The 25045-nt window shown below is 41.2% G+C and overlaps 2 protein-coding genes across 2 annotated transcripts in view; one reads left to right on the forward strand and one right to left on the reverse strand.

Annotated features, from left to right (window-relative positions):
* LOC311145720 (ribosomal protein S6 kinase alpha-5-like) overlaps positions 1-732 on the reverse strand; it is a 37148-nt gene extending 36416 nt beyond the window's left edge. The window contains exon 1 of the mRNA XM_084182003.1: positions 564-732. Coding sequence (XP_084038129.1) covers positions 564-645 — 82 coding nt within the window. The 5' untranslated portion in view covers positions 646-732. The remainder of the gene's footprint in view (positions 1-563) is intronic.
* An 8461-nt stretch (positions 733-9193) lies between these two features.
* Positions 9194-25045, forward strand: part of LOC311145500 (trifunctional enzyme subunit alpha, mitochondrial-like) — a 31030-nt gene continuing 15178 nt past the window's right edge. Inside the window, exons 1-11 of the mRNA XM_084181754.1 lie at positions 9194-9300; positions 10729-10770; positions 10885-10955; positions 11066-11199; positions 14025-14163; positions 17476-17595; positions 17888-17990; positions 18168-18290; positions 19684-19802; positions 19995-20051; positions 20170-20279. Of these exons, the coding sequence (XP_084037880.1) occupies positions 9234-9300; positions 10729-10770; positions 10885-10955; positions 11066-11199; positions 14025-14163; positions 17476-17595; positions 17888-17990; positions 18168-18290; positions 19684-19802; positions 19995-20051; positions 20170-20279 (1085 nt within the window). The 5' untranslated portion in view covers positions 9194-9233. The remainder of the gene's footprint in view (positions 9301-10728; positions 10771-10884; positions 10956-11065; positions 11200-14024; positions 14164-17475; positions 17596-17887; positions 17991-18167; positions 18291-19683; positions 19803-19994; positions 20052-20169; positions 20280-25045) is intronic.

Consider the following 25045-nt stretch of genomic DNA (forward strand, 5'->3'; position numbering starts at 1 on the left):
GGTTCTCGCGCATGACAGCCATGGCATAGCTAATGTCTGACTGCAGCACAATATAACCACCATGATTGAACACACACGATGCGGATGGGAATATTACCTACTGTTGTAACTCCCCCATAACATAATAAGACATAAGTTAAACAAGCCACCACAAATGGAAAACAGGCTTTTACAACGCCTGACAAACAGCTAGCCATTAGCCAAAGCTCCCCTGTCAAGCGCTCTTCAGTGTTCTAATTTTAACGTTAGCTAACGTTACAGTAGTGTTTGATGTTTTCTAACTTAATCGACATTTTTGTCGATTTGTTTGAATGATTGCTAATATCACCGTTTAAAAACCTGAGCCATTTTAAATAGCCGCCAAAAGCATGCATGACGACGGTCAAGTTAGCTTAGCTAGTTAGCTAGGTTAGCGAGCACTTTTCCCTGCCTTTTTTGGACTTGACCGGCTGCACTTGCAAACCCCAGCGGCAGGGTAAGTTAGCTAACCGTTAACAATGAATTAGCTAAAGTTAGCTAACCGGTTCTTTAGCTAATCACTATCAGCTAGCTAGCCAACTTACCATTTTTCAGCTCATGTTTCACAGTAAACAGGTCACCTTCTCTAGAAGATCCTTCCATCGAAGATGGCATTGTATTCCACATGTGCCCAAAATATAAACTTGCTGGCTATCAAACCATCAACATAGTTAAGATAGTTTGAAATGACAGAATCACATGTAGCTAGCTATTTCTGATTGCAATGTGGTGTTGACCAGTGAGCTTTGAGGGAAAACATCTGTTTAGCTTGCCAAGCAAGACAAAAATGTGTCTACAAGATAGCGTAGGGGCTGGGGGTGCGGGTAACCACTACTATCTTCACGACCAAGTCCTCCCGCAGCTGTGATTGGGGTTGCTATGTGGAGTTTTAACATCTGATTGGTCAATTTTGCTATCTATGACAGAGCGGCCCTCCTTCTTGCCCTCTTATTGGTCAGATACTGACAGCTGAAATCAGGGTCCTCCTTCTCACAAGACCGGGGCTGAGGGTCTGCCAGATGATCTAACAAATTGAGCATTTCGATTTTTGTCTTTATGAAATATAGAGGCACAGAGAACAGCAACACATACAATGGTGTAGTGGAGAGTTGTTTTTTTGCCCAACAGTTTACCCACCTTTTGCAGAAAAATGCATTATAAGTATAGGGAGTGTTATTTTCTTTCACCATGACCAGTGATCAGGGTTTACCCACCACATGTTTTTACCACTATATCACTGATCAAAAACATTTCCAGTAGATCTGTAGAAAGAAAATGTCAGAATTGAAACCAGAGACTTGATATGCCACTCCCTTATGCCACTCCCTTGTGGACATATGCCAGGCCTAAGACTCATGGAATGATTAATCAGCATCAAGATTAGGCTATGATATTTGTCTTATATTAGGCCTATGCAAAACACAGCTCAGCTCCCAGAATATAAACTGTCACTGTAGCCACACTGTGAAAAGGGTTGCCTTTTACCACCACCTTGTGGTGATGAAATGAATCAAAAATCTAATCATTTGATAATCAAAAAATCAAATCAAATCAAATCAATTGGTCACATACACATGGTTAGCAGATGTTATTGCGAGTGTAGCGAAATGCTTGTGCTTCTAGTTCCGACAGTGCAGCAATATCTAGCAAGTAATAACAGTTCTACAACAAAAACCTAATGCACACATCTGAAAATCTGATACAACTTGGCCCATTTACACTAGATACAGGGTTCCCAAACTCGGTCGTCGGACCCCAAGGGGTGCACATTTTGGTTTTTGCCTTAGCAATACACAGCTGATTCAAATAATCAACTAATCATCAAGCTTTGATAATCTGTGTAGTGTTAGGGCAAAAACAAAAACATACACCCCTTGGGGTCTCCAGGACCAAGTTTGGGAAATGCTGCACTAGGAACTGTAACACTGATCTGGATGCTACATCCAGTACAGCATCCAGCTCAGAGTTACATACAGTATCTGGCAACAGGCACAGAATTACATCCAGCGTCCGGTTACAACCATTTACATTTTAGTCATTTAGCAGACGCTCTTATCCAGAGCAACTTACAGTAGTGAGTGCATAGATTTTCATACTGGTCCCCCATGGGAATCGAACCCACAACCCTGGCGTTGCAAGTGCCATGGTCTACCAACTGAGCCACACAGTTCAACAGCTGGCTCAGAGTTACATCCAGCATCGGGCTCAGAGTTACAGTACATACAGCATCCAGCTCAGTTACATCCAGCATCCAGCAGGATGTAGCAATGAGCTGGATGTAACACACTTCAAAATAAGAGTCCCCCAATATGTAATGCCAAAATAAGTCCTGTCTGCATTACTGATTCCAAAATAAGAGTCCCTCACTTTGTCCTGCCAAAATAAAAGTCCTGCATTTCCAATTTCAAAATAAGAGTTCCTCAATTGGTCATACCGAAATAAATCCTGCAATTTCCTATTTCAAAATAAGAGTCCCTCGATTAGTCATGCCAAAATAAAAGTCCTGCAATTTCCAATTTCAAAATAAGAGTCCCTCACTTTGTCATTACATTTACATTTACATTTTAGTCATTTAGCAGACGCTCTTATCCAGAGCGACTTACAGTTAGTGAGTGCATACATCATTTTTTTCATACTGGCCCCCCATGGGAATCGAACCCACAACCCTGGCATTGCAAACGCCATCCCTGCCGGCCAAACCCTCCCCTACCTTGGACGACGCTGGGCCAATTGTGCGCCACCCCATGTCTCCCGGTCGCGGCCAGCTATGAAAATAAGTAATGCAATTTCCAATTTAAAAATAATAGTACCTTTATTTATTATGCCAAAATAAAATTCTGAATTGTATTTCTTTCAAAATAAATATGTCAATTTCATGCCAAAATAAGTCCTGCATTTCTAATTTGAAAATAAGACTCCCACGATTTGTCATGTATGTTTTTTTTAATGTATGTTTTATTTAATTTCAATAGTAATTTAAAACCCCAGGAAGGAATGTCATTAAATTAATTGTCAAGGCACAGATATACATTAAACACAATGTCATGCTGTTAACTCACCCCTTTGTTAGCCCAACTCATGTAAGGTTGCCTCTGACCAGAACGAATGCATCTATGTCATATCTTTGACTGTACCATTAAAAGTGATATTGTCTGAAACAAATTACACAAAGTTATTCCAGTCTCAGCCTCTTTCCTGGGAGAAATAGTTTGAGCTCCCACCAGATCTTAGAACTTGTATTGTACTGTATTAATAGGCAGAGCTCCCCATGCTCTATTTTAAACCTGCGGATGCATAGGTCATCAACACTTATCCCTCTACATCTATATTTACACACACACACATACACATACATATATATATATATATATATATATATATATATATATATATACACTACCAGTCAAAAGTTTGGACATACCTACTCATTCAAGGGTTTTTCCTCCGCATGTGTATTTCCCACTGTGAAGCATGAAGGAGGAGATGTTATGGTGTGGGGGTGCTTTGCTGGTGACACTGTCTGTGATTTATTTAGAATTCAAGGCACACTTTACCAGTATGGCTACCACAGTATTCTGCAGCGATACGCCATCCCATCTGGTTTGGGCTTAGTGGGACTATCATTTGTTTTTCAACAGGACAATGACCCAACACACCTCCAGGCTGTGTAAGGGCTATTTGACCAAGAAGGAGAGTGATGGAGTGCTGCATCAGATGACCTGGCCTCCACAATCCCCAGACCGCAATCCAATTGAGATAGTTTGGGATGAGTCGGACGGCAGAGTGAAGGAAAAGAACCCAACAAGTGCTCAGCATACGTGGGAACTCCTTCAAGACTGTGGGAAAAGCATTCCAGGTGAAGCTGGTTCAGAGAATGCCAAGAGTGTGCAAAGCTGTCATAAAGGCAAAGGGTGGCTATTTGAAGAATCTCAAATATATTATATATTTTGATTTGTTTAACACTTTTTTGGTTACTACATGATTCCATATGTGTTATTTCATAGTTTTGAATTCTTCACTATTATTCTACAATGTAGAAAATAGTAAAAAAGAAATAAAGAAAAACCCTTGAATGTGTCCAAACGTTTGGCTGGTACTGTATATTACATTATATTATTTCCTTTTCATCAACAAGTAATACTATATAGAGCGAAAACCCTGCAGAGTACACAACTTGTGATGTGGAAACTGGCACCTAGACCAAAATCAAAGAAAGAAAAGGTTTTTGTAACATTTGTAATGCTTGTTATTTTACCATTGCAACTGTCAACAAAGGATAAAATACCACAACATAGCACACACAGACATTTATATAAATGATTAATAAGACACATAGAATGAAACAGCATGGAAATGGCAATGTTTTTTTTGTGTGTGTTAGCAATGTATTCAGCTACAAGTGTTTGTGCCAGACAAGACTAACCTAGAGACAGTATTCAGGACTCAGGACTTATAAAATCATATCAGGAAAGGGTAACAAAACATGTAGTCAACATGTAATTAATCATTCGTTTATGATAAAAGTTTCAGTAAAACAATCACTTTATTCACTGTTATTCACTCTTGTGATGGATAGTGTGCTGGTGGTTTCCATTTGATAAACACCTGTCAAACAGACTTTTATGTAATTGTGCCATTTGAAGCATTTGGGTTGGGCAGGATCGTACACAGCAGTGTGTGTCTTTTTGGTTGTAGACACAACATGGACGAGAGCTGCAGCCACCTCTTCCAGTTCAGCTTGAGTTAGTGGTGTGTGGCATCCATCCAGCTCACCCATGCAAAGAAATAAAAAAAAAAGCAGTATGAGTCAACATATGTAAGACCTTCAGTGACACTGACAGCATCAACATGTTTTGCAATATTGTTCAGATAAACAATATTGTGCTTTTGGTTCTCTCAGACTGGGCTTCAATATCCCCTCCTTTATCCAGAAGGATCTCCACCTCAACATGACCCGCTGTAGCAGCCAGAATTAGAGGAGCGAAACCTGAGGACAGACAGATTACTCTCCAACACCAGATACATAGATACAGACTCCCACTTCTACACACAAATGATCAAGTTCCCTGAAAAATGGACATGAAAATCTAGCTATGTGGTGTAATTTACAGTATATGTGCATCGATGTCCCCAGAGGGGTAGAGGGAGTGCATGGAGGGTGGGGACACTGCGTTGAAGGGTGTCTGTGCTGTGGGTATGGGCGAGGTTGTATTGGTCAACACAGGCACTCTTCAAAAGCCCAGTCTTTTTTACGCTGCTGCTACTCACTGTTTATTATCTATGCATAGTCACTTTACCCCTACCTACATGTACATATTACCTCAATTACCTCGACTAACCTGTACCCCCGCACATTGACTACCCCCTTTATATAGCCTCGTTACTGTTATTTTATTGTGTGACCTTTTTGCTTACTTTAGTTTATTTCATTTTGTATGTATTTTTTAACCAAATATTTTCTTACTCACTTTTTTATTTTTATTCTGCATTGTTGGTTAAGGGCTTGTCAGTAAGCATTTCACGGTAAGGTCTAACCTGTTGTATTCGGTGCATGTGAAATTTTTCTGTTGATGTAATTATACTTTCCTGTGGATGTATTGTCTCACATTCCTACCGCCAAAAGGACCAACCACACGGACAACCGTTAAAGTACATTAAAATATCATTTTATTCTAGGTTGTAGAGCTAATGTCTGCCCAACAATTCAATACAATTCAACGGCAGGTTTCCAGGCAAGCTGAGCACAATAACGGTGGACACGGTCACTTGCATGGTGGCTCTCATGGAATTAACAAACTTCACAAATCCGAGAGAGGATTAGGGAGAGAATCCATTGAAGATGAGACCAGTAGGCCTATCCTGTTTGATTGCAGTCTGAAGACAAGGCATCTCAGAGCAGGTCCAGGAGGAGATCAAGGTCTATCTGTTGAATTTACCTTTCGTAATAATTACAGGCTATGTAAGTAATTTTCTTCATGATCATCAATGAACACAAAGTTTAGTGAAAGGAAATGAATGTACCACTGTTTAAGCAGTTTGAAATCTAAATGACAACAAGGGAACAAAAAACAGCACATAGGGTAATAGTTAGAGGGGAAATGGGGGTAGGCCTATATAAATGTGAAAATATAGAAGGGTATTTATACAAGGCCTGTATTATATTAATAATTCAGGATTCTTATGTTTAGCCTGGGTACCTGTTTGTGCTAACATTCCACTACTTGTACTCCATGTCATATGCCAAATATATGACACAAATTACAAGGAGTGGAATGTAAGCACAAATCAGGTCTTATTTTCCATACTCCACAGAAATCCCCAACAAGGACAACCTTGAGGTCCACATGAACGAGATCTCCCTGGAGGAGTTGAATGGGAGCCATCATGACTCCACTTCACAGCTCAACATGCAGGGTGTCTTCCTCCACATCCTGGTTGATGCCCTCGACTCTGTCATCATTGTGGTCAGCGCTCTTCACCTACATGTGGCAGCCTTGTCATGCAGGAGAGACCTGTGTCAACCCATGCTACAACAGCCATGACTACACTAACCACCACCAACAACCAGTCAATGCTACACTGGTCACCATGCTTGGTAGTAGTACCCAGACTACAGTGCACCTCGCTGGGCCTTGCTGGGGGCTCTACCTCGACCCCATACTCTGCATCATCATGGTGGCCATCTTGCTCTATACCTGAAGGAGTCAGCCCTCATCCTCCTGCAGACTGTTCCTAAACAGATAAACATGCACCGGCTGCTGGGGAGGGTCAGGAGCCTGGATGGTGTGTTGGCTGTCCACGACTTACAGATCTAGTAGCTGGCAGGGCACAGGATCATTGCCACAGCACACATCAAATGATTCCTACATGGATGTGGCCAAGTAAATCAAAGGCCTCTTTCATGAAGAGGGTATCCATGCCACAACAGTTCAACCACAGTTTATTCCCGTTAACTTTGTATCTAATACACTGAACGAAAATATAAAACGCAGCATGTAAAGTTTCCATACACACAAAAAGCTTATTTCTCAAAAATGTTGTACAGTGAGCATTTCTCTGTTGCCAAGATATTCCATCCACCTGACAGGTCTGGCATGTCAAGAAGCTGATTAAACAGCATGATCATTACACAGGTGCACCTTGTGCTGGGGACAATAAAAGGGCACTCTAAAATGTGCAGTTTTGTCACACAACACAATGTCACAGATGTCTCAAGTTTTGAGGGAGTGTGCAATTGGCATGCTGACTGCAGGAATGTCCACCAGAGCTGTTGCCAGATAATTGAATGTTCATTTCTTTACCATAAGTCGCCTCCAATGTCGTTTTAGAGAATTTGGCAGTATGTCCAACCAGCATCACAACCGCAGACCACGTGTAACCATGCCAGCCCAGGACCTCCACACCTGGCTTCTTCACCTGCGGGATTGTCTGAGACCAGCCACCTGGACAGCTGATGAAACTGTGGGTTTGCATAACCAAATAATTTCTGCACAAACTGTCAGAAACCGTCTCAGGGAAGCTCATCTGCGTGCTCGTTGTCCTCACCAGGGTCTTGACCTGACTGCAGTTCTGCATCGTAACCGACTTCAGTGGGAAAATGCTCACCTTCGATGGCCACTGGCACGCTGGAGAAGTGTGCTCTTCACGGATGAATCCCGGTTTCAACTGTACCGGGCAGATGGCAGACAGAGTGTAGGGCGTGATGTGGGTGAGCGGTTTGCTGATGTCAACGTTGGGAACAGAGTGCCCCATGGTAGTGGTGGGGTTATTGTATGGGCAGGCATAAGCTACAGACAACAAACACAATTGCATTTTATCGATGGCAATTTGAATGCACAGAGATACCGTGATGAGATCCTGAGGCCCAATGTCGTGCAATTCATCCACCGCCATCACTTCATGTTTCACTTTGATAATGCACGGCTCCATGTCGCAAGGATCTGTACACAATTCTTGGAAGCTGAAAATGTCCCACTACATCAATGGCCTGCACACTCACCAGACATGTCACCCATTGAGCATGTTTGGGATGCTCTGGATCGATGTGTACGACAGCGTGTTCCAGTTCCCGCCAATATCCAGCAACTTCGCACAGCCATTGAAGAGGAATGGGACAACAGGCCACAATCAACAGCCTGATCAACTCTATGCAAAGGAGATGTTTCGTGCTGCATGAGGCAAATGGAGGTCACACCAAATATTGACTGGTTTTCTGATCCACGCCCCTACCTTAAAAAAAAAAATGCCCCAAAGCTGTGCTGTGGAAGATTTGACAGAACAGCGCTAAGAGTACCTGCTGGAGAAGAGGTTGTTTCCTCTCAGTATCACTCAATACAACACCAGTCAACCTCAATACAACAGTCACCCTTTGCAGCTACCATCAAGCTAACTGCCACGCAGAGCCCCAAGCCTGACATTTATAGAGGCAGAATCCTCAGTGTAATAATGAATGTATTTATACATTGGGAACTTGAAATTGGCGAGAGGTTTAAGTGAACTTCTTAGCACACTGTATGCCACAGCAGGAGGCATCGTAAGTGATACTCATCCAACTAAATTCCTAGTGTCTGGATATTCTGTCTACTGTGTCTATGCGAAGCAGTTGGTGTATGCTGAGAAAACAAGTAGTATTACAGCCTCTGCCATGGCTTTATGAGCTCTTTAGTTGCTTTTGTCATTTAATAGTAAGTCACAATTGTGTCTATAGGCTTTGCAGACAACTTGAGTATGCAACTCTTAGAATTGTGCCAGCAATTAGGTCACTGCATTGAGAATAGTGAGCGCACCCTGACATCCTATCATTCTCACCCAAATAACTGAAATTATGTGAAACTGGATGCCCGATGAAGACCTAAGGGTCGAAACGTTGTTATAAATAAATATCACCTGGAGCCTGAGCAGCAATGTGCGGCGTTTTCCTTTCTGTATTTCATGAATTTGCTACAACTCCAGCACGTGCGGAAAGTACCTGGATGTGCATATTTTCTTCAGCTTTTGAAGCTGATGAACATCCCATTTCTCAGAACCGTTCATGTTTTGTTGCACATATCAACAATAAGTGTCAAAATTATATGAATATTTTTGACAATTTAATTATTTTTTGTCTCGCCTGTCTGCTAGAGGCAAAGCAGACTTTTGTCCCACTTTAGTGCGCTCCCGCATATGTCTTCCGGTTGTCAGCAGTCTGGTTGTTTCGGCGTTCTTGACCTCCCAAGATGGCTGGTGTTCGAGCCCTGGGTGCACTCTCCAGAATTACAGCAAGGAGATACAACGTTCTCTCAGGTGAAGTTGTGTTGAAATGTGTGGAATTGATGCCAAAGTCAAATGTCTTTCAACGGTTTAGGCACATTTTGGAAACCGACGAAGGGTCTCTACTGGAGATGCAGCTAACTTGGCTAGCTAGCTAGTTAACGTTAGCTAGCCAACACCGGTAGACTTCTGACAGCTAGCTAGCTAATTAATTTAGTGTGTTAGCAACAAAACAACGTTACTGGTAGACACGACTAGGTTTAGATACCTATTTGTTATTCATTTAGATTAAGATAAGTTCACGTGAGTAAACTTTCACCGCGTGAGCAAATTAGCGTGCTAGATAGCTAGTGAACTTTATTCATGTGACGTAGGTAACGTTAGCTGGCTAATCAAACTTTTCCTGCAATTTTATTGTTGTCTTAACATATCTACACTTTACAGTAGACGCTTCCATTTGTCATTCATTGTCTAACAGCATCAATGTGTCCCTGACTGATTGTAGACAGGGAATCTAGGTGAGAGTTCACAGTGGTCAGTGTCTTAAGGTCAAACTATAGAGCAGGCAGGCATCATCATCTACACTGAATATATATGTATTTTTTTGTTTGTTTGTTTATAATATAAACGCAACATGTAAAGTGTTGGCCCCATGTTGGCCTGGCTGCCAAGAGGTTGGGCCTATGACCTCCAAGTAACAAATTACAAACCACTTTACATTTTTTTTTTTTTGTGGGGGTAGAAGGATTACTTTATCCTTTGGGATAGGATAAAGTAATCCTTCTACCACCCCCCCCCCCCAAAAAAAAATAATAATATTGTAAAGTGGTTGTCCCCTGGCTATCATAAGGTGAATGCACCAATTTGTAAGTCGCTCTGGATAAGAGCGTCTGCTAAATGACGTAAATGTAATGTTTTAAATGGTTATGTTTTAGTCAAATATTATATCTGTTTGGGCTTCTTGCTGTCAATTTGCAGTCTACAAATGATTTGTAATTTGTTCCTTGGAGGGCATAGGCCCAACCTCTTGGCAGCCAGGCCAACATGGGGCCAACACTTTACATGTTGCGTTTATATTATAAACAAACAAAAAAAATATATAGATTCAGTGTAGATGATGATGCCTGCCTGCTCTATAGCAAAACCTTGCTTAAAGATCACATCTCTATTATGCATGGGAATACTTTGGAACAGATTTCCAAAATAAAAGTTTATTGGAGCTGATTTTCTGGTGTTTTTAGTCTTATGTCCAACAATAATATACATTTTCCTCCCTCTATGAGTCTGTCATCAACATTAGACATGAGTTATCACAGCCCCAGGCCGAGAATAAATAAAGCTTTGCCTTATTTGACTTCCCATACAGAGACACATGTAAAACCTAAGATAGATAGCTGTGTTTTCTTATCTTTCCGAACTACCTGAATGAAATGTAACCCTTTTCTTGTTTTATGTTTTTAGATATCTCATGTCGTACCTTCTCAGTTGCACCTGCCATTTCAGGTAAGTTGAAAGACTGCTTAGTGGGATATGAACTTGATTTGATTAGCCTAATAAAAGTATGGAGTTTGTTAATTTGATATGTTTTTATGTGTGATATTCACTCTTTTTACACAGCCCGAACCCATGTCAACTATGAAGTCAAAGAGGATGTGGCAGTTATTCGGATGAATGACCCAACTTCAAAGGTAATTTATATAAAGATGATGATTGCATCTTCCTTTGTACATTTTTCATTTTCAATTCATGCATGAGACTGAAATCTAAATCTGTCTTTTGTGTATCCATGTGTCTGCAGGTCAACACTCTGTCGGTCCAGATGCAGAATGAGATGATAGAAGTATTTAATGAGGTCTTGGCCAACAATGCAGTCCAGAGTGCTGTCCTCATCTCCTCCAAGCCTGGTTGCTTCATTGCAGGAGCTGACATCAAGTCAGTCACACCTTTCACATTATATTATAGAAAACATTCACATTTTAAATTTGGTGCCACCGAGGCCTACATGCTGTATACTCAAAATGCTGAACTCATTCTTGTTAAATGTTCTGATACCTAGGCCTACACAATACTGAAAATGTTGCATTTTAGTCTAGCTGACGGTTTGGACACTCCTACTCATTCAAGGATTTTTCTTAATTTTTACTTTTTTCTAATAGTAAAAATTAATAATAGTGAAGACATCAAAACTATCAAATAACACATATGGAACCATGTAGTAACCAAAAAAGGGTTAAACAAATCAAAATATATTTTAGATTCTTCAAAGTAGCCACCCTTTGCCTTGATGACAGCTTTGCACACTCTTGGCATTCTCTCAACCAGCTTCACCTGGAATGCTTTTCCAACAGTCTTGAAGGAGTTCCCACATATGCTGACACTTGTTGGCTGCTTTTCCTTCTCTCTGCTGTCCAACTCATCCCAAACCATCTCAATTGGGTTGAGGTCGGGTGATTGTTGAGGCCAGGTCATCTGATGCAGCACTCAATCACTCTCCTTCTTGGTCAAATAGCCCTTACACAGCCTGGAGGTCTGTTGGGTCATTGTCCTGTTGAATAAGAAATTATAGTCTCACTAAGCGCAAACCAGATGGGATGGCGTATCGCTGCAGAATGCTGTGGTAGCCATGCTGGTTAAGTGTGCCTTGAATTCTAAATAAATCACAGACAGTGTCACCAGCAAAGCACCATCACACCTCCTCCTCCGTGCTTCACGGTGGGAACCACACATGCAGAGGTCATCCGTTCACCTACTCTGAGTCTTACAAAGACACGGCGGTTGAAACCAAAAATCTCAAATTTGGACTCATCAGACCAAAGGACAGATTTCCACCGGTCTAATGTCCATTGCTCGTGTTTCTTGGCCCAAGCAAGTCTCCTCTTCTTATTGGTGTCCTTTAGTAGTGGTTTCTTTGCAGCAATTCGACCATGGCCTGATTCACGCAGTCTCCTCTGAACAGTTGATGTTGAGATGTGTCTGTTACTTGAACTCTGAAGCATTTATTTGGGCTGCAATTTCTGAGGCTGGTAACTCTAATGAACTTATCCTCTGCAGCAGAGGTAACTCTGGGTCTTCCTTTCCTGTGGTGGTCCTCATGAGAGCCAGTTTCCTCATAGCGTTTGATGGTTTTTGTTACTGCACTTGAGAAACGTTCAAAGTTTTTGAAATGTTCTGTATTGACTGACCTTCATGTCTTAATGATGGACTGTAATTTCTCTTTGCTTATTTGAGCTGTTCTTGCCATAATATGGACTTGGTCTTTTACCAAATATGGCCATCTTCTGTATACCACCCCTACCTTGTCACAACACAACTGATTGGCTCAAACACATTAAGAAGGAAAGAAATTCTACATATTAACTTTTAACAAGGCACACCTGTTAATTGAAATGCATTCATGAAGCTGGTTGAGAGAATGCCAAGAGTGTGCAAAGCTGTCATCAAGGCAAAGGGTGGCTACTCTGAAGAATCTCAAATATAAAATATATTTTGATTTGTTTAACACTTTTTTTGGTTACTACATGATTCCATATGTGTTATTTCATAGTTTTGATGTCTTCACTATTATTCTACAATGTACAAAATAGTAAAAATAAAGAAAAACCCTGGAATGAGTAGGTGTGTCCAAACTTTTGACTGGTACTGTGTGTGTGTGTGTGTGTCAAAGCTGTAAAACATCCTAAATATAAACCAACTTAGTGAATAATATTGGTGTTTAATGAGGGTTTCAACATGAAATATATATATATATTTTTGCACACTTTCATTTATTTGTTATGCTTTTGCGCCAAACTGGTGGCAGTCTATTTGGGAGAGTTGCAGAGTTAATTTTGCAATTTTTCATTAGATGCTTTGTTCATTAATTAGGCGATTGTCTCTTGAACCATATGGTCTATCTACTAGAAACTCATGGACAGTATGGACACAGATATAAAAAATGAATAGTATTTCTGAATATATTTTAAGTTATTCAAGTATAAATCTCTGCCGTGCGGTCGCCTAGGCAGAGAGTTCCTGTACATTTAGTAAATATTTGTAGTAATTATTTTTATGGCATTTTTCCCTACGAACCTTTTGTTTGATCAATTAACGATTGATTTAGCTTATTATTGTTTGAATCCAGCATGTTTTCAAGACTGAAGTTTGCAGTTGGATTTTGGCTTGCTAATATTCGCTGGCTAGCATGCAATGTTTTGATTAGATAATGCTAACTGTCCGGAGGTTGAGGATGGTGAGAAACCCGAATACAGAGATGACAGATGGCCATGACTGTATGGAGGACTATGTTATACGGCTACTCCTGAGTTAATATTGACTGCCGTAGTAGTGAAGAGTAGCTAGCTAGCTACTAGTCCAGTGGCTAGTACGGAACTCTAACTTCATCTGACTGAGTTCTACTACGAAGCCACAGACAGCGTGGATGGCGCTGCCTGCCTGCTCCCAGCTCTCCCCTTTGACCACCTCCCTCCGCTGACCTCAATCAAGCCATTAACTTTATTAACCTTCAGTCTCTTGACCATCTATCTACTCATGATGATTAGTTGTTTTTAAATTGCTTGTTTTTTGTTGTTGCTTTACAGCGCTTTGAGAATTCTTTATGTAATTAATAGCGCTATAAAAATTTACTGTATTATTATAAATTACCAATGTTGCCATAGATTACCAAAAGTACAGAAGATTCCGCAAACTTTTCTAAATTAACGGTAGCTTTGCAACCCTAGCTCTGATCCCCAACACATACACTCTCCTCTCCTTTGCAGCATGATCCAGGCCTGTAACACCTCAGAGGAGGTCACAAAGCTTTCTAAGGAGGGACAGAAGATGTTTGAGAGGATTGAAAAGTCTCCCAAGCCTATTGTTGCAGCCATCAATGGCCCCTGCTTAGGAGGAGGCTTAGAGGTGAGCAAAATGGCTACCATTACACTGTGTTTTGTCGTAATAGCAGTGCATAATTTGGAGGTGACGGAACAAAAAGTGAGCCCGAGAGGGGGGTGACCTGGGGGGCTCTGAGGTACCAGGACGCATGAAAGACGGGCTACTTTGACACTGACAAACTGGGAATCTGAGATCAATTAAAATGACCTTGTCTTGAATCCATCAATAGTCTAGGCCTAGGTGTGTGGAGACACAGATATTGTACAATATGAGGAGGAAATTATAGTCCTAAAAAAGCTTTCCAGTTTCACTGACTCACCCAATGATGTGCAGCTCACTCACCCACCGGCGATTGGCCGACGCGCTTGTGCCAAAAGCTTATCTCTCTTGTTTTACTTTGTAAAACAATGCTGTTCGCTCAATAGGCTTATTTGGAAGTTGATGACTTTGTAGCCTACAGACAGATTAGTCTTCTCTTTTCAGCAGGATCCATTTGCTTTTTAACCTGTTTCCCCCCGCGATTGTATTTGCAATATTGCGAAAGGCCTGTTTTGGCTGCATGATGTTCACTGACAGAGTTGCCGCGCGTTCCCGACTGTAGGCATGCCTTGTGACTGGGCTACTATTTCAAATCAAATTTGATTTGCCACATGCGCTGAATACAACAGGTGTAGACATTACCGTGAAATGCTTACTTACAGCCCTTAACCAACAATGCATGTTGTTAAAATAAAACAACAACAACAAAAAAGTGTTGAGGAAAAAAAGAGCAGAAGTAAAATAAAATAACAGTAGGGAGGCTATATATACAGGGGGGTACCGGTGCAGAGTCAATGTGGGGGGGGCACCGGCTAGTTGAGGTAGTTGAGGTAATATGTACATGTGGGTATATTTAAAAATATAAATAATAATAATCCTCTGTGGCTAAATTATAGGCCTACTCCTGGTGTAGTATTTTGAATTATGAAATTTGTTTCTGAACAGACAGCAGTAATTCTATAATTTTGGCAAATGTATTTCAATTTATCAGGGGTGCTGCGGCACCTCCAGAACCCTTCCCACGGTTATGATTCTATAAGGAAATAAATGAAGAAGTTCAACGCTGGAGAGATGAGAGTTGCAGGCTCATGTCTAGCAGAGTAGAGAGAGGGCAAGAGATCATAGAAAGACACGCTTCTCTCGCTCACCACAGCAATGGCCATGCTTTGGTTTATATAGGCTACAATGTTGTGCAAATCATAAACCCGGGCCGGCCCAACCCAAATCAATTCTTAGAATATCAGGCACGTTTTCACATTACGCTTTTTACGGAGCAGTGGAATTACAGAGGAGTCAACTTGAATTAACTGTGATTGCTTTTATTAGAATTTTTACAAAACAAAATTCATGCCACGAGGTACTGGATCCTGGCAAATGGGTTCCGGAAGGAAACAGTCAAACTGAGGTGTGCCGGATCCTTTTCCGGCAGGATCTGGCTCAAATTAAGCACTGCATAATAGTAAATTTATTGATCTCAAGGAAGAAAATTGATTTATCACTACGAGCATCAGCAATACAAAATGCACATACAGTGGGGAGAACAAGTATTTGATACACTGCCGATTTTGCAGGTTTTCCTACTTACAAAGCATGTAGAGGTCTGTAATTTTTATCATAGGTACACTTCAACGGTGAGAGACGGAATCTAAAACAAAAATCCAGAAAATCACATTTGTATGATTTTTAAGTAATTAATTTGCATTGTATTGCATGACATAAGTATTTGATACATCAGAAAAGCAGAACTTAATATTTGGTACAGAAACCTTTGTTTGCAATTACAGAGATCATACGTTTCCTGTAGGTCTTGACCAGGTTTGCACACACTGCAGCAGGGATTTTGGCCCACTCCTCCATACAGACCTTCTCCAGATCCTTCAGGTTTCGGGGCTGTCGCTGGGCAACACGGACTTTCAGCTCCCTCCAAAGATTTTCTATTGGGTTCAGGTCTGGAGACTGGCTAGGCCACTCCAGGACCTTGAGATGCTTCTTACGGAGCCACTCCTTAGTTGCCCTGGCTGTTTGTTTCGGGTCGTTGTCATGCTGGAAGACCCGGCCACGACCCATCTTCAATGCTCTTACTGAGGGAAGGAGGTTGTTGGCCAAGATCTCGCGATACATGGCCCCATCCATCCTCCCCTCAATACGGTGCAGTCGTCCTGTCCCCTTTGCAGAAAAGCATCCCCAAAGAATGATGTTTCCACCTCCATGCTTCACGGTTGGGATGGTGTTCTTGGGGTTGTACTCATCCTTCTTCTTCCTCCAAACACGGCGAGTGGAGTTTAGACCAAAAAGCTCTATTTTTGTCTCATCAGACCACATGACCTTCTCCCATTCCTCCTCTGGATCATCCAGATGGTCATTGGCAAACTTCAGACGGGCCTGGACATGCGCTGGCTTGAGCAGGGGGACCTTGCGTGCGCTGCAGGATTTTAATCCATGACGGCGTAGTGTGTTACTAATGGTTTTCTTTGAGACTGTGGTCCCAGCTCTCTTCAGGTCATTGACCAGGTCCTGCCGTGTAGTTTTGGGCTGATCCCTCACCTTCCTCATGATTATTGATGCCCCATGAGGTGAGATCTTGCATGGAGCCCCAGACCGAGGGTGATTGACCGTCATCTTGAACTTCTTCCATTTTCTAATAATTGCGCCAACAGTTGTTGCCTTCTCACCAAGCTGCTTGCCTATTGTCCTGTAGCCCATCCCAGCCGTGTGCAGGTCTACAATTTTATCCCTGATGTCCTTACACAGCTCTCTGGTCTTGGCCATTGTGGAGAGGTTGGAGTCTGTTTGATTGAGTGTGTGGACAGGTGTCTTTTATACAGGTAACGAGTTAAAACAGGTGCAGTTAATACAGGTAATGAGTGGAGAACAGGAGGGCTTCTTAAAGAAAAACTAACGGGTCTGTGAGAGCCGGAATTCTTACTGGTTGGTAGGTGGTCAAATACTTATGTCATGCAATAAAATGCAAATTAATTACTTGAAAATCATACAATGTGATTTTCTGGATTTTTGTTTTAGATTCCTTCTCTCACATTTGAAGTGTACCTATGATAAAAATGACAGACCTCTACATGCTTTTTAAGTAGGAAAACCTGCAAAATCGGCAGTGTATCAAATACTTGTTCTCCCCACTGTAGATGGGACAAAGGTCAATAACGTACAGACACTGTTAAGTCCTAAGGTACATCATATTATTCCAATATTACTTATAAAAACAAGAACAATTTGAGTTTAGTTCCTATTCTCCCAAGTTATGTTATTTTCTAAATGCAATGTTTAATGTGTTGTGTTTAGTTTGCCATCGCCTGCCAGTACAGAGTTGCTACTAAGAGCAAAAAGACTGTCCTAGGTACTCCTGAGGTGATGCTTGGTCTTCTGCCTGGAGCTGGTGGAACACAAAGACTCCCTAAGATGGTCAGTATCTGGGGAAATACTCTATAAATCCATAAACCGTACCTGAATAGCACAGTAAAACTTTGATCTACAATAGTATTTCAGAGTGATATTAGTACAGTGCAACAGCAAATCATAGTCGCTACAGTACGCACACTGACTACTGCAGAATGCAGTATTCTTAAGTTGATCAGCTTTGCAGCACTGTATTTGCCTGCTGTAGCAGTGTTTCGTTTTCTTGATTTGTTGTCAGCAGATTTTTTTTTTAATGAAATTGAATGTTATCAGAAATGTAAATATATTTTGTCTTCAGGTGGGTATTCCCAGTGCCTTTGACATGATGCTGACGGGAAGAAACATCAGGGCAGACCAAGCCAAGAAGATGGGTCTGGTCCACCAGCTAGTGGACCCATTAGGTATAGTAATCACTCAACTCATTTAATCAATATTATAGTCAATAAAAGTTACTGATAAGCGCATACTTTAATTGATGAAATGTTCATTGAGATTAATAAATAAAAATTGTTTACAGGTCAGGTAGTTTCAGTTAAGGTGTCTAAATGCTTCTAGTTTATGCTCTTTTGATATTCTAGGACCTGGATTGAAGAGTCCAGAGGAGAGGACGATTGAGTACCTGGAGGAGGTTGCCATACAGTGTGCCAAAGGAATCGTCAACAAGAAGATCTCTCTCACCAAGGAGAAAGGCATGATGCAGAGTAAGTATTAGACCCAAATACCATGTAGCACTTGGTATAGTGCCCAAAAACTCATGCCAAGAAGAACTACTACACAGTTGTGGCCAAATATATTGGCACCATGAAATAATTCCCTATTTCTTGTCAAATAAGTTGAAATAAAAACGTTTAAAAAATTCTCCACACCTTGTTATTGGTTTTTCAACATTGCAGAACCAATTTTATTTTTGTTAACTTAAAGGTGCAATATGCAGAAATTGCTTTGCCATTTCCTGATTGCAAAAATTCTAATAGTTCAGTTTGTGACAAAACAAGCAACCAAAGTGTAGAGCATCATTGTACCATCTAAACCGCTGTGAAATATATTTTCAATAACCAAAAATATTGTATATTTTCAGCTGTTTGAAGCTAGTGTACAAAACCGAAAGTGAAAGACCCAAAAAACGAAACTCATGAACGGGAAGCATAGGAATAGCGTGCACAGAATAGATCTACCACTTCTTAGACACGCTTACAATGATAATTACAGATCTATAACTCACATTTCTATGTGAATTTGGTTCATCTCCCCAAAAGTTACATATTGCAGCGTTAAGTTTATAATTGAGAAAATAAAGACAAATGGCAAGGACAAAATTATTGGCACCCCGGAGCTAGCAGACAAACGCTTTTTGTAGCCTTCAATGAGCTTGCTGCACCTTTCTACTTGCAAACTGCTCTAATTCTTCAATGTTTGAAGGGTGCCCTCCACCAACTGCTGTTTTCAGGTCTCGCCATAGGTTTTGGATGTGATTCAGATCTGGACTCTTCACTGGCCACTCCAGAACTACTACCTCTCTCAAATAGTGCAGTGTATAAAGTCAGAACATCTGCTATCTCAGCCACTGCCTGTCACCAAGGGAGTACCCCAAGGCTCGATCCCAGGCCCCACGCTCTTCTCAATTGACATCAACAATATAGCTCAGGCAGTAGGAAGCTCTCATCCATTTATATGCAGATGATACAGTCTTATACTCAGCTGGCCCCTTCCCGGATGATGTGTTAAACGCTCTACAACAAAGCTTTCTTAGTGTCCAACAAGCTTTCTCTGCCCTTAACCTTGTTCTGAACACCTCCAAAACAAAGGTAATGTGGTTTGGTTAGAAGAATGCCCCGCTCCCCACCGGTGTGATTACTACCTCTGAGGGTTTAGAGCTTGAGGTAGTCTCCTCATTCAAGTACTTGGGAGTATGGCTAGACAGTACACTGTCCTTGTCTCAGCACATATCAAAGCTGCAGGCTAAGGTTAAATCTAGACTTGGTTTCCTCTATCGTAATCACTCCTCTTCCACACTATCAATCTTGTTTTTATGCATGTATACAACCTATTTGGACGCTTTTAACATTTTTTTTTTTTTCTCTCCTTCCTCTGCAGAAGTCCAAGACTACGTAATGGGCATTGAGTTTGTGCGGCAACAGATCTACAAAACTGTCACAGGCAAAGTCATGAAGATGAGCAAGGGACTGTATCCTGCCCCCTTGAAAATCATTGAGGTAGGAGGAATTTGTCATATCTACTTATTCATTCAATAATAATGAGGATGATTTTAGTGAGATAATGATATCAAATGGCAGCCGTTTTTGAAAGCAGATGCAGAGCTCCAGATTGAACTTGGTTCACTCATGCCCTCTTGGTTTTATTAAAAGACACTTATAACTTCTCATTCTGCTTTCTCCCCCCTCAAGAGTGTGAAGGCAGGCTTGGAGCAGGGCCCAGATTCTGGCTATTTGGCAGAAGCCCAGGTGAGAGAATATACATTGAGTTAGATTGATTATGAATACAGTAAAACATGCATAATGTGCTTATCAATAAGTTGAATGGTTTTGTATGAAACATTTTACAATTATTATTTTGTTACAGAACTTTGGCAAACTGGCAATGACCTCTGAATCAAATGCGCTGATCGGCCTCTACCACGGCCAAGTGGCATGCAAGAAGAACCGCTTTGGAGTCCCTGAGAGACCTGTGAAGTAAGTGATGACCTTTGACCCAAAACTAGTTAAATAGCTATTTTCAGTAAGAAATGCAAATTGTATTACAAATATTAGAATACTGTTCAGACGCAGCTCTGAGGTCTTTGGAGATCAAAACATACTAAAGGTGAGGACAAAACAGTAAATCTGACATGACAATCTAAACATTACATTATTGATTTTATGTGCATTTTACATTTATTGTACTTTTCAATGCATTTGTTGATAACGAAATCAGAAAATACTCAGTAACATGATAAGAATATTTGGGGTAGGTGCAACATAATACAAAAAAATGACAAGGGTTTGAGTGCGAGGTCTAACTAGCGTCTCCAAGTGTGCACATAATTTCAATGCGCTTTTATGACTCAAAGAAGAGGCTTCAATTAGGACCCTGTGTAGCTCAGTTGGTAGAGCATGGTGTTTGCAACGCCAGTGTTGTGGGTTCGATTCCTAGCTGTGCTGTTGAGGAACTAGAGCAGGGGTAGGCAACCCTGTTCCTGGAGTGCCACAGGTACTGTAGTATTTTGTTCCAGCTAGGCACCACACCTGACCAACTGAGCTAATTGATCAGTTCAATGATTGCCTAAATTCAACACAAGTGCCTGCGGCACTTCAGGACCAGGTTTGCCTACCCCTGAATTGGAGCAAGCAGACTTGTAGTTGTTTTCTTTGGAACACAGCCCTGCATCCCCGCCCTTACACAATTACTGTTTACGCATTCCAAAAACGGTCCATTTATAAATCGTAATCTAGTCAGGTGGGCATAATTTGAAAGTGTGTACTATTGCCAACATGGCTAGCTAAATTACAAAATACGATCTTACAGTGTTAGGCTTTCACAAGTCAATTAAGAGAAGCAGGTCGTAATTTTGGTGCATAGAATAGAGTTCTTGGTCACCAACTGGTCGCTCTTCAAGACATTCCTAGTGATCACCAAACATTTATGTAGAAAAGCCAACGATAAAGCCTTGGGCTCATATATTTCTTTCTTCGTCTTGCGCTGTCAGCGGCAGGTGCACTTGATTCAGAAGCCCTGCGTGCTGATTAGGCAAAGTTTTCCTGTTTTTAACCATTTATTTGTCTGAAGGGACAAACGGCCACCTATCCGGCAGACCAGGAGAGCTAAATCAAGTGCGCCTACTGCGCTGCCCAATCGGATAGCTCAAATCACCGTGCCTACAGCTTCCACGACCCCACAGCAAAGTTTGATACTAGCCTACGTGAGTTTTCTTAATTTTAAAACCATGACCAAAGAGAGACTGTCAAAGAATACAGCAAAGAGCTTTTACAAAACATAAAACGTGCTTCTCCCTACTTCCACTCGCACTGCAATGAATGACTAGCCAAGTGTATGATAGGCCTGTGTTTTTATTATTAGGAGCTCGTCGTGTTTATTTTCATATCTAGCAAAATTGTACTTTCTTTGGTCATAGGAACAACATGAATTTGTGCATGACGTAGAAATCTCACCAGAGGAAAGGAGAGAGCAGGGGCCGTGAGAGGCGGAACCTCTGCTGCTCTCACCCTCCACTGAGATGCAGGTATCGTCAGTCCAGTAAAATAAAAAGGTGAATTATTTATGCTCAGCTATGCCTCGCAAGTAATACAACTGATCTATTTTGTTATCAAAGCTTGAGTTTTGAAATATAATATGGTGTGAGCAGAACAATATTGGCAGGCCTAGCATAGCCAATATGCTGTGATAATGTACTAGGCCTACTGCACAAACCTCATTCCTACAGAACTGTTTTTATTAGGTTAATGGTGCATAGGCTTACATTTTAAGTCATGTTTAAAAAAAAAAATAATAATAATCTGAGCGGTAGATCTCTGCTTGCTTTTTTGACTGCGAAAGTGATCTTGACTCAGAAAAGGTTGTTGACCACTGAAATAGTCACGAGTGCATTCAGATGCGTGTTTCCTGCCAAATTTCTTCACAATACGACAAACACAGGCTCATTCGGTTCAGAGCAAACCAGTTTATGACGTCATGTCATCTTGTAACTGTACATCAAGCATAGTGATCATAAACGTCTCATCTTTCAAAATACATAGTCCTCTCTATTTACAGCATTTCCCTCACGCAGACAACAAAAAAATTGCTACAGTTGCCCAATTAGCGGGAGGGATGGGGGAAAGGTCTTGTTGCGCACAGTGTTAAAGTTCCGAACTGCTGTCAGTCGAAACCAATACTAGGCTGTGAAGCGGAGACCTTAAGCTCTGACATCATGTATAGCATGTTACTGTACAGACACTGTGTTCAAATTTAAGCACTTATCAGTGTCCAAATATACTATTTTAACCCATAAATAGGTACAAGTGTAAAGAGTAGGGCTGTCCCCGACTTAAAAAAATCTTGGTCGACCGAAAGTTGTTTGTTCTTTCAACCAATCGAATGTGTATTTTCCATATATAGACACCATATGTGTTTTATTAAAATCAACTATATGCATTGAGCTTGCCTGATGCTTTAAGCATACAGTTTGATGAAATAAGACAAAGGCCTCAACGGAGCCAGAGATCTAGATAGCCAGAGGAAAAAAACTTTACCTGACCCAACTATTCTCCTTCAGCTCTTGCTGGCTTTCGCAGATTCTGCCATTACTCTCCTGAAGTTGCCGGTAATAGGCTACACGAGGAGTCGGCACCCTTTCTCATGTGGAATGCCAATTTATCTTACCATTTCTACTGATCTGCGTGCCAGTTATGGTTTTCATATGTTTTTATTTTATAATAGTCTTCATATCTCAAAATCATTGTCATGTGGTTAATAAAAATTATAGTGAAATCTAAATGAAAATGATACAAACCTAAAAGGTAACTTATATTGCCATTGCCAACTATGTAAAAATAGCCTACATAAAGCCAACAAATAAAAACATTGCAGCCTGCAGGTAGAAAATAACCTGATAAAAATAAATAACCTATAAATCACATTGGCTACACATGGCCTGTCTGCAACAAACTTGAAACATTGTATCAACTATTAACTTGGGTCTGCCCGAAGCTTGCCCTAGCAAACTTGCAACATGATATAAAATATTCTCGGCCCTCAGAGTTTCCTGTGCCAGTGAGCTCGGGACAGACACAGCTGTAGGCTGTTTGCGCAAGGGATAAGAAGTGGTGCTTGACTTGGGCAGGAGCTCGCTGGAGCGGAGTACCAGCACCTCAAATTTTCTACTGCTTGAGCTTCTGTTCCTCTTACAGAATACTAGCTCAAAAGTATTGTGGCGCTCCTGCACCTAAATATAAACAGTACCAGCACCCAAAATGAGTACCGGAACCTATTTCAGGTCAAGCACTGATAAGAAGTAATCAGGTAGGCCTATTTTATGACGTTTCCACTGGATTGTTAGTGGTTATTGGTGGTGCGGTTAGCCAATCAGAAATACTATCAGATCCCCAAATGGGCACATTTATATACCTACATTTGCGCGCAGGCCAGGTAGCCTGTAGGCCTACTTCTATACGTGCCGTCCTTACTCAACATTGACAGGAGCGCTCCAAACAAAAGACAATGACTAAATTGACAACTCGTAAATGGAATGAAATACTGTAAACCAAAAGTTGTTCCTCACAAGTGTAGCATAGGTTATGCACTCTGCAAACAATGTGTCCACTCCGACAATGAGAATGGGAAGACTGGAATAATAATATTGAATGTATTAAAATAAATTACCATAACCAGAGTAACAAACATTGTAGATTAGAAATTATTGGAATTAACGGTAAATGTACTATTGGTGATATATGTAATGAGGAATTGATATACACTAACAACCAAACGCAAACAATTCACACAATGAAGTTATGAAACAATGAATGTGCACAAATTGGTGGGAGAGAGCACATTCTGGAGAGAGAAGTGCATTGTGCATCTGGGCGCAAGGTCAATCCGACGTCTGCATTTTCCATGCAGCATTTACGGTGATATGGCCTCAGCAGAAGTCAGGGCATTCATACTTCTTGCGCTGAGCTGTTGTCAAGGAAGTGAGTTTGTGTTTATACAGGATGTACCGCCCCCACCTACTGTCAACCTTGAACGCTTTAGCAGGATTCTTGCTCTTCACAACTGGCTACGTGATTATTGCAGCTCAATGGGTGTAACTTTTGTTGACAATTTCTATACCTTTTGGAAACAAAACACGTTTTATAAGGAGGATGGGATCCACCCAAATCATTTGGGTTCCTGGATCCTTTCACAGCATTATAAGGCTACGTTGAGACAAAGACTTAGCAATGACCGAAGCCCAGCTCAACTAATCCCTACCATTGTGACGCAGAGTTGTCAAAATGCTTCAGCAAATGTACATTACACCAGGGGCGTCGGTAGACGCAATATAAGTAACCTAATTTATGTCCCTCTAACTGCCCTGAATGCCTCTGCTGATACTACAGCTATTGTATGCAGTAATCATGTGCCTAAGAACCAGATTTATTTTACATTTACATTTTAGTCATTTAGCAGACGCTCTTATCCAGAGCGACTTACAGGAGCAATTAGGGTTAAGTGCCTTGCTCAAGGGCACATCGACAGATTTTTCACCTAGTCGGCTCGGGGATTAGAACCAGCGACCTTTCGGTTACTGGCACAATGCTCTTAACCACTAAGCTACCTGTTAGCACTGAGCCGGTGTGCCCGAGGAGGAAGTCCACTGTGTGCAGCTCACCCTGCACTAACATAAAGAACATTACCACATCTACTGCTGCTAAGCTTCCCAGTAAAGCAATAAAAACGAGTAAGCATCCCAGAAGAAAAG

Source organism: Coregonus lavaretus (assembly GCF_964263955.1).
Source record: "Coregonus lavaretus genome assembly, chromosome: 18".
NCBI lineage: Eukaryota > Metazoa > Chordata > Actinopteri > Salmoniformes > Salmonidae > Coregonus > Coregonus lavaretus.